The following is a 14,075-nucleotide window of genomic DNA, read 5'->3' on the forward strand; positions in this document are numbered from 1 at the left end:
TATATATATATATATATATATATATATATATATATATATATATATTATAACCGTGGAACCTATAAGTAGACCATAATGAGTTAAAAGCTCATACTGATATCAGATTACAGAGTTTGTTATAATTTTCTTATGATAATTTATAACATAAGGTCTCATGTTACGTAAGAAAGAACTTAGCAGCAGTAGAGCTCCGTGTGAAAGAATTCGTCCAGGGTACTGCATCCTTACCTATTTCTACCGCCAAATGTTAATGTTAGCATTACTGCGTTACGGTTCTGAAGGGTTAAGGGTGCTGGTGAAATTACAAACACATGGAATTTGTCAACTTATGTGTCCGAGTGACGGATACAGTGGCAGCTCTGAGTGGCACTGCAACTGTTATGGACAGGCGTGTAGCTTACCATCAGGCGCACGACTTGTTCGTTCCGTCACTTGTTATTATTAAATAAAAGAACTGCCTGCGAGTAACTGCTACCGGCCGCGGCTCACAGACTACATACAACTTAGGTAGCAGCTACTCGCGCTGAGTCGTCATATTCCATCAAACATAAATAAATAATCCGTCTTACATCTCTATATTAAAAAAATCACAAAGCATATGCGTCATATACATCTTTTTGATGTAGCCTTAAATGCCGTAATGTTATGTCGCTTATCTTAGCATTTTTATTATTCATTTTTGCCCATCGCTTTTCACATTGCAACTGGCTGGATTGAACACGTAAGTCACTTCTATAATAACAGGGCCCGCCACTTCGAAAATCGAAATTTGAATTCTATAAAGGGAGTTAATTTACCTAAAGTCATCAATTCGTAAAAAATTGTCTTTTTTTTACCATTGACCTACCAACAAATGGACATCGGGTCTAATACAAAAACCACAAAAAAAATATCCGAGGTTAACCTATACAAACGTAGTGACATGTAACGAAATATAAAAAACTAAAACATTTAATTTAAATTGTAACGTCATTGCAGTACTGCCTAAATTTGTTTACAACAATTTAAGGGCCCAAAAACACCATATTCGGCTTCTACTGGAAACTTAACAAAATGCACCATATTTAGCTTCGACTGAAAATTACTTGAACACAAGAGTAATAGAGTAGCCTTTCTCGTAAATATTAATTAATTTTTTTATATATATTATTATGTCGAATTTTGTACAAATTCACTTAAAGGTATAATAAAGAGTTGGGCAGATATATACATACAATTATTACTACAAATGTGAAAATAAGCGGCGTGTACAATAAGAAATGTACCGATATTCTAACTAAACGTAAACTCAAATATCCGTAATTCCGATTTATAATAAAACCGTTACGCTTTCGTGTAATTTTAATGCTTTTCACAAAGACAAAATTAGTTTTTATTTTGTAATCTTTCTAAAAAAATACATTTGACATTGAAATTGACATGAAAAGTCGAGCTAACGTTATTTCGGGCAAATGTATTTTCTGACTTCTGATAGGTAATCCCATACCGTAAAACGAGTACAACAATATTTTGTTAGTTATTGCTAACGTTTAATAAAAAATCATTTTAAAAATAGGATTAAAATCAAAGCAACTCTACAGTTTCTTTGTTCTAAATATTTCAATCGCTTGTGGTTCGAACAATTGAAAATGACCAAGAAGTTTATATAAGCGTCTTGAAACTGACGTAATGGGTCTCTTTCCGTCTTTTGCACATGCAATGAGTAGAAAAAGGACAGTTAGCTATTTCATATTTCGTGTGCTTTTGTAATTTATATTTACGATTCAGTTATATATAAATTAAATACTATAAAACTGTACAAAATAACACATTTAAATGACAACTATGATAACACAATTTATTTGTTTATTGAAAATATGATACAAAATCCTGTTTTCACACTTTACTGCAGTCATGTTAAAAAGTTATTATTTGTACTGCATATATTGGTACTGCATGATTGACAATCGCGCTGTCACTCGAACAAACAAAGACTATTGCGCGATTGACGCTCTGTATGCTATTTTAATGCCCTACATGTACGGACACTTTAACGCGAACCCGACGTCCATTTATTGGTAGGTCAATGTTTTTTACTGTTTATTTTCTAAACATTCTAAAATATAGTTGTCCCGTGTTTGTTTTTATATTGCATAAGTATGTGAATACGTATGTACCTATAGATAATAATATTATTTTTTGAGACTATAATTTGTAGCAAATACTTAACAGAAAATAATAATTTGTCGCCAAAATACTCAAATTTCAATAAATAAATAATACGCATATTCAAACATAATCAGTTCCGAGAAGTTCCGGGATTTGTAGAAGGGAATGTCAACATTATTCTTTAGCTTAGCTGAAATTACTCCCTCAATTCCTACACTGGCTATAAGATTAGTTGTTCGACTTATCATCGCACTAATGGTCATTGTCTTTTATAAATATGTTATTGTACCAATGATATTGTATTTACTAATGCACTCTATGAGAACGGACTCTTTGTATGTTCCATGGGCGCCTTCGGACTCGACGCTTGTAGAACTGCAGTGGCGCAACTGTGGCGCCGCAACCGCATAACTACTAATTTACATACAATATTTAGAAGCGCACCTGCAACGCCACAGACGCGCCACTGCAGCGCTTCTACAAGCGTTTAATTTGAATTTGAAGCGTTTATTATGATAAGTTTTGCAAAATCTAACAACAGTTGTTTGTAATAGTTAAATCTGGTTTAGACTAGCTCAATAGTAAGTAATAACTACAATGCTTGATTACAAGTTCACCACTGCTTCGCACTCAGCATTATTCACTCGTGTAAACAGACATAAATGTTTCATGCAGAAATTTGAAGGAGCGGGCCATGTTAACAATGAAAGTCTATAAAATATCATAAATGAAATAATATTCTATTTATTATAGTTGAACGCAGTTTACATTTGCTAATTTTTTTTAGACGATGATGATGAATATGATGACATTGATGAATCCGTATCAAACCACGATCCAAATAATGCAACGAATATTGACTGTGAAATTGATGGCTTTCACGACACGAATGCGACGGAATCGGATAATGAAACTGACGACATTGAAATGCATTGGACTAAAATGGACAATTCTTATATTAATGAGACGATTTTGAACGATCCTAAAAAAAATTGCACACCATTTGACATTTGTGAAATAATTGGCGTAAAATGGGATGACCGTGAAATAAATGTAACGGAAATTGACGATTGTGGGACGGACGGAACGACATCGAACGACAATGAAACGGATGAAACGCGAGCACATACAGCGTTAACAAAAAATTATTCCCCAAAACAAACTGAAAAAAGGAGTACTCTCTTTGACATGTCAGGTATAGTTAATTTTACTTTGAATTTGTGAAATAAATAAAATATCTTGATATTGATCGAATTATTAACGATGTTTATTTTATTTTTACTGCTAATGGGGAAACTCTTTGTAAGTATAATGTATATATGTGAAGTCGCATTATCGCGTACCGTTTATAAATAACGACACGACACTGATTTTTACAGATGCCGATTACGATTCGGATGCGTCAATGGCCCTGGAAATAGTTTCGGATTCGGAATCACCCAAAAAAGAAAACAATAAAAATATGTCGCAAACCATAGGAAAGAAGAATGCACATACACCGAAAGCTCAGAAAAAAGAATCACCAGAGATAATCAGAGGTAAAGTGAAATATGTTTTAATCTAATGTTGATTGTAATTAATATTTCGATGTTTTACTACCGTGATTACCGAAATTACTCGACTAGTGTTTTATAATTTTATTAATACAAAAACCGAACACAAAGAAAAATTCCTTACATCTGACAGGATTCTAATTCTATTCTGCGTCTGTGCCAGTGGGTTTACTCGCGTTCCCATTAAAAGACGCATGGTGCGAATGAAGCTTCATATGCGACATTGTTTTTAAATTTGAAAATAAATATATGTATATAAATAGTATTTGCCAAGCGAGTTCAGAGTAGATAAAGACTATAACCATTCAGCCATACGTTTAAGTAGAGCTTAATTAGCTGAGGGATTAAAAAGTCAGGCGGTAAAAGAAAATGGCAGAATACATTCCTGGAGTGCAACTTGTGAACATCTGGGGTCATATTCTAGAACTCTACTCAATGCTCAAATCAGGACTTGAGTATGGTTTGAAACACTCGAAATCATACTCAAGTCCCAGCCATTAGGGTCGTATTTCCAGTGCTTGTGTTGCCAGTGCAATCCTGACTTGAGCATTGAATAGAGTTCTAGAATACGACCCATAGATTTGTAAGTTTTGATAAACGGGGCTCAGGGTCTCAAACTAGGAAATTCCTTCCTTTCAAATAAATAAATAATTAAAAGTACCAAAGCAATGAAATTAACTCTGGGGCACTAAAAAAAACCCTGACCAGGACCAATTTAAAATAGTTTTTCAAATTGATCCTGCGGGGAATCGAACCCGGAACCTCTTCCAAAGTTAACACTTTGTTAACAGAGTTACCTTATTTACCACAGAGTTACCTTATTTTAAGAGTTGAAATGACGACAACTTTTTACAGATGGCGATTCTGACATAACTGTAGTGAAAATAAAACCAGACCCTGATGCACTTGAAGCTGGATCGTCAAAAGGAAAGGATGAAGGCGTGTCGCAATTACGAAGGCAACTCAAAACATACGCTTCGAAAAGTGAAAAGAACAAGATTGTTGTTGAAAAAATGATTACCCGAAGCAAAAGCAGAGGTTCGTAACGAAAAGTAATACTTCTTTTTTATGGTACCAAGTGACGACACGAACAAGCGTGCGCCTGGTGTCAAGCGACACGCGTGGCGTGGCCATAGCAGTAGCAATGCAACTCCGAGCTTTAAATCGCAAAGATCTGAGGATAATATTAAACATAACTTGACTTTACCTTCTTAGTCAGCCTTGACCATGGAACCTGTAAAGAGCCCGAAAACGTTGGTTTATATGAAAGAACAAATACGCGCGATTCAGAAGTTAATAATAATGTACATTTGTTATAATACTTTTTTCTATGTATTTATTCAGTGTAGTAAGTAGCATTCAATTTCTTTATTTATTTATTTTTAGTGCCACCCCAAAAACCACCTATCCTCTCAGATTTTCAAAGGTTAGTTAGAAGAAATCCTTTATGGGATAAGCTTTGTTGTGCCTTTGTACGCAAAATAATATTTTCAATTATTATTTATACAAAGATCGAACACTCAGAAAAAATTCCTTCGATCCGGCCGGATTCGAACCAACGTCTTCTAGCCTACCGTGGCAGACGCTGTACCAAGTAAGCCACGGAACGCACCAGCGGACCTCACGAATTTTTCTATGTGCTTTCGTCGTGTCTTTGTGTTTAGAAAAAACAATTCTGAGTGTTCGATCTTTGTATTAATAATTATAACAAACTAGTGGAGTAATTTCACAAAAAATCATGGAATATCAATTCAATAAAAATTTAAAATACAGTGAATAGCGACATCTCTCGCCAGGACTCGTAGCTATAAAGCTGGGTGATAAGTCTTTCATAGATTTCTCATAGATGGCGCTACGACTAAAAAGTCGTTGAAAAACCAAATACAAAGACACGACGCAAGCACATAGAAAATTTCATGAGGTCCGCTGGTTCGTTCCGTGGCATAGTTGGTATAGCGTCTGGCACGGTAAACTAGAAGACGTCGGTTCGAATCCAGCCGGACCAAAGGAATTTTTTTTGAGTGTTCGATCTTTGTATTAATATTATAACAAACTAGTGGAGTAATTTCACAAAAAATAATTGAATATCAATTCAATAAAAATTTTAAATATTTTCACTTCTTAATGAAAATTTGTAATTTACTTTGTGGTACAATAAAGTGTTTAAATAAATAATTAAATAATGTTATGTAATCAATTAATTGTGATATCATTCAAATTTTGAATAAAATTCACGTAATCGATGTTAATGATTATTGAAAGATTTTTTTAAGTAAACACTGTTGTTGTTTTTTTTTTTTGTTAAATGAGCTGAGCGCAAAGTTCTTAATTTTTTCTTCTTTTTTGGTCAATCTTTATTAATAAAAGTGGTAGTAAATTACTATGCTCCGCGAACCCAGTGAAAATTAAATCATGCAAAATAGCTTCACTTCACAACCATTTTTATTAACATGGATTTCCGAAAAGTAATACCTGCATGTAGGTAATTTTCAGGTTAGTTTTCTTTACCTAATTTCAGTGACAATTTTATTATTTCAGTTTTCGAGTATTACGAGGAAATATTAAACAATATTTCATTATACTACACTTGAATATTAAATAATCATTCGTGATAATATTCCAGAATATTCAAATACTAAAATTTGTCACCGAAATTAGGTAAAGAAAACTAAGCTGAACATTACCCATGTATAATTATTCAATCGTTATTAATCGTAATTAAATTTTTTCATCTGCTACTGCGAATTGCACTCAATCTGGTGAGTAAATATGTAATAAAAAAGTGCGTTATAATTAATTATATTGTTATGAAGAGTTTCAACACCTGTGACTGTTTACAGACGATGAATATGAACCCAAAGGGACAATACAAATGGAAATAAAACCTGATCCGGAAACACTAAACGCTGAATCGACAAAGAAGAGACAGGATCAAAAGGAACGGAAACCACACGAACAAAAACATCAAGAAATCAATGTTGTCGAAAATAGGAATACTCGAAAAAATAAAGGTACCAGAAAATAATGCTATAGTAAGATTATTTACTCGCTATATATATTGCATCTGTGTTGATGACTCTGGCTTATTCCCTAGACTCGATTTGTGTTGTGTAAACTGTATTAGTTAGTACTTAGCAAAACTAACACGTTTCGCGACATGCCGTACTACACTACCGTAGTACATTTAAAAAAAAATTTGAAGTGTCAAAGCTAGCGACTTATTTTTTTTAAGCTACGACTCAATGAAACTTATTTTTTTTCTACACTCATAACGTTTATTGTTTGATTTGTGACTGCAATAAATAGCATGGTTATTTATGATGACGTTAAAAAAAAATCACTCCAAAATTTGAAAATTTGTGATGACAGTACCTAAATATGTGGTCTAGGGTATCGATTTTCAACATTTTCAAAAAAATGCCTATTATCACTTAACTAAGTGACATAGTCACTTACATAAACAATATTTAAAAAGTAACTACAACATTTGAAAATGGAACTCTTTGGCTGTAGAATACAGTTTGTTTCATCTGTCACTTGCTTTTACATTGTGGCGTCATTTTAGAAATTGATTGTCTGCATCACCATGGATTTAACTCGTGGTAATTTTCATAGTATGATTTTCTATGACTTTAAGTGTAATTTAACAGCTCAGCGGAGCTTCACTCTGCTTCAAACTGCTTTTGGCGATGAAGCGCCATGCAAGACGACTATTTATAGCTGGTTTGCAAAATTCAAACGCGGTCGTGTGAATCTCAGAGACGAATTTTGTGATGATCGCCCGTCCACTGCTGTGAACAACAAAAATATCGATGCTGTGGGCCGTTTGATCAAAACAGACAGGCATGTGATATACCATGAGATTTGGGCATTATTAGGCGTAGGCATGAGTCAAATACAATCCAACTACACAAACATTTGGGTATGAAAAAGCTGTGCTCTCGGTGGATCCCACACAATTTGACTGAAGCTCAAAAAACGGATCGCGTCACTTAGTGCAACGCCATGCTTACCAGATTCAATGAAGGGGCGTCAAATTTGAAGAGATTGTCACGGAGGAGTGGCATAAGTGTTTTCAAAATTGGTTCATTCGTATGAAAAAGTGCATTAACGCTAACGGAGAATATTTTGAAAAACGATAAATTCATTTCTGACCATTTATAGTATTTTTTTCTTATTCATTCTGGAAACTTATAGTGCGCCTCACGTATATCAAATCCATCTCGAAATTCAGCTCGAATTATGTGCATAAGAAAATCGTTAATTTCTTGACTATTTTTAGATTTTTTTTACTAAAAAAATAAGTGCGCATTTGACCTCCGTCTTACCCGATGGAAAGTGACGATGAGGTTGACGATGGAGCATGCACATCTAAATAATACCTATTTAGAAAATATTAATATAAATATTATTAATAATAATTTTTCTTTATGAGAATCCCAGGTTAAAAGGTTTCGGGTGAATGAGAAATATAGCTTTACCTCTACTTCATAGTAGAGATAAAGGTATATTTCTCAATACATTTCTAGTAATCTCATGATTACGTGTTGAAGTCGCTATCGGCCGTTCGCTCCATCCGATCACTCGTGACTGTTACGCTATGTAAAATAAGCCATACGAACATTTAACGCAGTCGCTAGCAATTCAACAGAATAAACTCATGATAGAAGTTTATGTGTTCTTCTGCTTATCGTATCGCGACCGTGGTGAAAGGATTTACCAATTACCACATGAGCCAGACGTACAGGAAAGGGGTGGTATTACGTCGTGTAGAGAGGCTCCTTTCGTGTACCCCAGTTTTTACGTTTATATCATATACACTTTCATTTATATATTAATTCATGCATAATTTTTTCATCCATCATGCTTGGACAATTATTGTTGTAAGTATTTTCTCCTTAAAGAATGTACAGTGTTACGCCATTATGATAATAAATGTGACACGACCACTTTTACAGATGACGATGACGATTCCGATGCGTCATTACAAATGGAAATAGTATCAGATCCGGAAATACAAGAAACTGAAACGTCAAAGGAAAAGACGGATGTACAAACAACAAAAACAAAAGAAAAGGAAAGCAAACATCCTAAAAATCAGGAGAACAAGAATCCAAAAACTCAGGAGAGCAAGGAAGGTGTCTTACCTTTGAAGAACAAGGGTAACATGTTTAATAATTATTATTAAACTTTATTATTATAAAATGTATAGAAATATAATATATTTTTTTGAAACAAAAATAACATCCAAATATAAATTAATTATGTGCTTTAGTATCATTTAAAGTAATATAAAAACAAATATTGTGGGTTACACCACTATTGCGCTTATAACCTCAATTATGCTATTGACATTATTGTTCTTTAGTGCTATTAATAGTTTACTGATTAGGTATAAATTTAATACGTCGGTATAAGGGCATCTGTCAGATAAAATATTTATATTAAAAATGTTACTTCTCCCGGTGACCGCTCGGGGCACTGTACAATTTGGCATTTATTTGTGAAATAATTTACGCGATCGGAAGCGATATCTGTAAGTCATGGTAGAGGCACAGAAAATAGTCACCACGCCAAAGTAATCAATCGAAATTTATCGTAACTGTTAAGGCATAAGGTTAATTGTGTTGAAATTAAATTTTCCGCTTTCGTAAACCTCGAATGACGAAATGGGGTTAATGAAATTCTAAAGATCTGATGAAGAAGAAAAGTAGTACAAAAATAGTTTAAAATTACGTGGAACTAATAGGAATAAATATGACATGTTAATGTTACAATTGTTCCACGTTGAACCGAGAACATGGAACTACTGGGAATAAAATTAGGCTTTAGAAAATAGTACTGAGTATGCTTTTATAATCATATCATAAAATATACGATGTTTATTTCATTTGCCATTGCGAATGCAATAAATGGAAGTAAGTACTTTAATCTCGAATAATAATATATTCCACAGCTATAGTTATTAAGTAAATGAACATGCCTTTTTACAGATGACGGTTTCGATTCAGATTCGATTGTACAACCGGACTTAATGTCAGATTCGAAAACACAAACAGATTCTACGTCAAAGAAAGACAGTGACGAACAGACATCGCAAACAATAGCAAAGAAAAGGAAAGCACATATACCAAAAAATCAAGTAACATACGTAAAGAAAGTAAAACCTCCTGAAAGTCAAGACACTGAGAAAGATAAGAATAATGATAAAAACGAAAGCGATGTAAACAAAAAAAACGATGATAGGAAAGACTGTCATCGCAGAGATTCGTTTTACAAATGCACATGTGAAGGTAAGTTTCCAGTTGGACATTCCACCTCTTCAACTCACATTTAAATGTGAGCGTCTTTAATATCACAATATTTTCGCCCAACCCGATTGGCTGCCAATTGCGTGATACATCAGCCTATAAAAAACGTATTATACATTCCATATAAAGTATACATTAATAGAAATATACAACAGAAATATTCAAAAGTTCTGCGGACTATATATGTAGCTCAATTGGTAGAGTGGTTGCCCTAGATTGTCAAAATAGAGACAAGTTCAAGTCCTGTCTGATCGAAGGATTTTTTCTGATCGGATCTTTGTATTAATAATTATAACCAACCAGTGGAGTTATTTCACAAAAATAAATGAAAATCATGGCAGTAAAACTTAATAATGTTTAATTAATATTACAAAGTACATTAATGTTCTGTTTATTTCATAGATATAGGAAAAAAGGGGAGATATGTAATGACGCTATGTAAGATCGGGTAACGATGTCGCCACTTTTTAGTTTGTGTGCAATTCAAACTTTCCGCTCTATTATCTACTACCATAACTTAACTATTTTGATTGGTTAGGGCTTAAAACATGGACATAATTATACAAACAAGAACCAATCCACACCTCGAGTGAAATTGAGTTATGTATTTAGGTAGAACACCAGACGTGTCCTTTACCCGCTCACAAAAGACCCTGGCAAACTACCAAACCAAAACGGAGAAAATAAAAGTCCTTCAGGGTACCAACCCTAAATAAGTAACTTTTTAATAGCTAAAAAGAACCATGCTGCTTAACTTCATATAATGTATTTTTTATAATAAGCTAAATGGATCCATGTCACATGTACTGAAGTACTGTAGATCTTTTTAGCGTTTTCATTACGAAAACTAGAACACGGTTCTCGTTAACTAAATAAAAAGATATATAGTGTTTTCTATTTATTGCTATATAATATAATAGTTTTCCTATATCATTCTCAATGCTACATATAACTCACGTTGTTTGTCTCAAATGACTTCCTTATTTATTTCTTCACACTGTTTTTACAAAAATCTAATTATCTCGAAAGTGACATTTTGTGGGTTGGTTCTAGTTTGCATATGTCCACATGAAAACGACGTAACACAATTTTAAATTTTATAAAATTAAACTTTCAGTCCCTTGTGTAAGAGTTATATTGCAATATTTCAGTATTTTGTTCATCCTGGTTCAGCCATTCGCCATCAGGTGGCGTTTTAGTAAAAAATGCTACCAATATATAATAGCTGTTTTTTTTTAAATGCATTTGGTATGGAAAACACAAAGTCAGAAATGATAATAAGAAAACCAATCTTTCCATTTTCTTGCAGCTTCAATGCAATCTTCTTTTATTTGAAGTCATTGGAAAAAACCTAAAAATTAAAAATACTCTACGTTTAATCTACGAGTATAATGGAATTTAAATATCCAAATTATCTAAAAAAATAAATAAATAATACATATACATTTTTCATCAAGCAACAGCAACAAACAAATTGACATGACATTTAAACGGCTGTCCGAAATATGAGTTGTGTTAAAGTAACTCGAAATAAAATGTTAAGTAATAATCATTGATTTGCAAATAAATGGTAATAATAATAATTATAAAAAAAAACTTGAATGCTTTTCTTACAGGCTTTACTTACAAAAATCATAGAAATTCAAACATTTCAGTAAAAATTAATTGTCGATAAATGAACATAACTATATTTGAGTGTAGAAATTTCTATGGAGACAAAAAGAAAACTTTGAATAATAATAGAAAGTTATCACACTGGTTTGTTTGTCATGTCACTGTAGCGACGTTTGAACGCGTGTCGCCTCGATATGATCAATTTGATCATATGACGAATATGATACGATATATACACGAACCACGCCCTCATACCAAGTCTCTCCTTTTTTCCTATATTTATGGTTTATTTTCAAAGCTTATACTATAAAATCGACTAACCATTACGCTACGCGACTCAGATATTTTACGTGATAGTGTTTTTATCATTATATTTTTAACATAGCCGTTATTCTAACCTGCTCCTGAATTTCAATATTGTAATCGTGTGTTAATATCGTGCGTTATGATAATCTTTTTTTCTACTCCTGTACTTTAATCTGTTAATTATAATTTCATAAACCATATCACAAATGCGCTCTTTTGTGTTTAATTATTTTAATTTACTTGTGGAAAAATTATTGTATTTTATTTTAACGTACTGGAAGACCAACGACGATAATAAAACTGAAATAATTATGGAGAGCCAATTATAGGTCCGCACAGATAGACACACATTAATTTAATGAGCATTAAATTATGACTATATAACTACATAGGGAGCACTATAAGTTTCCGGAACTGGCCACTTACATAAACAATATTTAAAAAGTAATTACAACATTTGAAAATGGAACTCTTTGACTGTAGTTTACAGCCAAAGAGTTGTCGAGCGAGAGTCATCGGATCACGAACTCTAGTCGAAAAACTAACTCGAGTTCGAAAACTCGTCTCAAAGCTACTTCCACACCAAAGTCAAGAGGACGACAAGCAGGGTTCAATTTTATTGAAAATCTATTAATGTCCACGAATTAAATAAAAAACAAAAATCTCAATATGGTGATTTATAAAAGAAAGAAGATATAATACTTAATTATATTACAGTAATTATACTACAGTTTAACACACCACACCACAACACCGCTCAGTAGGTACTTACCAGACTCGAGCTCGACTCGTTACATAATTAGACTCGAGCACTAATGCCGAACTACCGAAGTCTATTTGGAAACTCGATAGGTTCGTAATACATCGAGCAGTGAGTCTTTGTCTTTATGAGTCGAGTCTTGTAAATTGGAGTCGAGTCCTAAAATGGAGACTCCCGGACTCGAGTTTTTTACAACACTAATCTGGGGATTTACTTCTCGTTCTCCGTCCGACATCCGTCCGAAGAAATTACTGTCAAATAAGTGATACTCGACTCGAAGCTTCATTCGCATCATGTGTCTTTTAACTTGGTCGTGTATTACGTGTACGAGAGTATAGGGCCTGGTTAGTACGTTACACTATTGACATAAAATGTATTACGCTACTGTTACAAAAATTCGCATCCACTCCAATGTAAATTGAACCTTGTAGCTTGTAGTTTCGTTACATCCAGTCTGTACTTCACAGCTCTTTTATTCGCTGTCAAAATATTTAAGACGTCTCCGTCAAAATAGGGTATGTATGACAAATGCAAAGTGTAACAAAAAAAAAGTCAGCTGTAAAATGGGTTGGGCTGTAACTTTTTTACATTTATTAAAATAACGACAATGAACGATTGTACAAACCGAATAAATGAATAACATATTCTTTATAGTACATTAAAAAGTTCACAATAATAACACAGACTGGTAATGTAAGCATATAAATATCACAGAATAACCTAAAGTACAACAGGCGGCTTATTTGCAAACTAGCTGCATCATCCAGGCGACCTTAGGATAGAAATTTGAGAGTTGCAAACTCATTAGAATAAAAAAAAATAATAAATACATTACACAACGCTTATTGCTCGTTACACCGGTACATTGTCCAACATTAGACTTCGGTTAAAGCAAGGCATGTTGAGTCGAGCTTTACAATGCAACGTGCCTACAACTCGAATACTCTTTGTTAAATGCTTTTTAATAGTGAATGTCATTTAATGTTAATTTTCTGCAGATTCTGCATTCAAGAAGCCACCGCCAAGATCGTTTACAAAGTACTTAGTTAAGAACAACGCCACTCACGAAAAGTTTGATCTCATCGTACATTGCTCACATAAGTATAGGGTAAGTATGTATTTTATTTTAAAATTAATTCGACTTTTAGGCCTCTGTAATATATATATTTTATATCTCACGCCAGAACCAAACCTACGAAGTGTTATTGGAGCCAGTACCAGAGTATCAGATCGACCTCGGTGCGAGCTATCAGTCGCCGCAAAAGCTCGTCAGCATGGCGCTCTCGCTGCATCTACGCACGTGCTCCATGTTGTTGAATGGTAAACAACGACACCATGTATAGTGGACCACAACTAGTTACACATCAACGTCAACATCATTAT

General features: G+C 33.5%; 1 protein-coding gene across 3 annotated transcripts in view; it reads left to right on the forward strand.

The window, feature by feature from the left end:
- LOC113235105 overlaps positions 1-14,075 on the forward strand; it is a 33,973-nt gene that overhangs the window by 13,892 nt on the left and 6,006 nt on the right. For 2 of the 3 annotated variants that reach the window (XM_026470677.1, XM_026470678.1), the window contains exons 10-17: positions 2,936-3,343; positions 3,528-3,686; positions 4,557-4,739; positions 6,542-6,712; positions 8,702-8,863; positions 9,695-9,994; positions 13,691-13,800; positions 13,877-14,012. In XM_026470677.1, coding sequence (XP_026326462.1) covers positions 2,936-3,343; positions 3,528-3,686; positions 4,557-4,739; positions 6,542-6,712; positions 8,702-8,863; positions 9,695-9,994; positions 13,691-13,800; positions 13,877-14,012 — 1,629 coding nt within the window. The remainder of the gene's footprint in view (positions 1-2,935; positions 3,344-3,527; positions 3,687-4,556; positions 4,740-6,541; positions 6,713-8,701; positions 8,864-9,694; positions 9,995-13,690; positions 13,801-13,876; positions 14,013-14,075) is intronic. The other variant, XM_026470679.1, reaches the window with a different exon arrangement.

This window comes from Hyposmocoma kahamanoa, unplaced genomic scaffold, assembly GCF_003589595.1.
Source record: "Hyposmocoma kahamanoa isolate Upper Pololo Valley unplaced genomic scaffold, ASM358959v1 87, whole genome shotgun sequence".
Taxonomy (NCBI): domain Eukaryota; kingdom Metazoa; phylum Arthropoda; class Insecta; order Lepidoptera; family Cosmopterigidae; genus Hyposmocoma; species Hyposmocoma kahamanoa.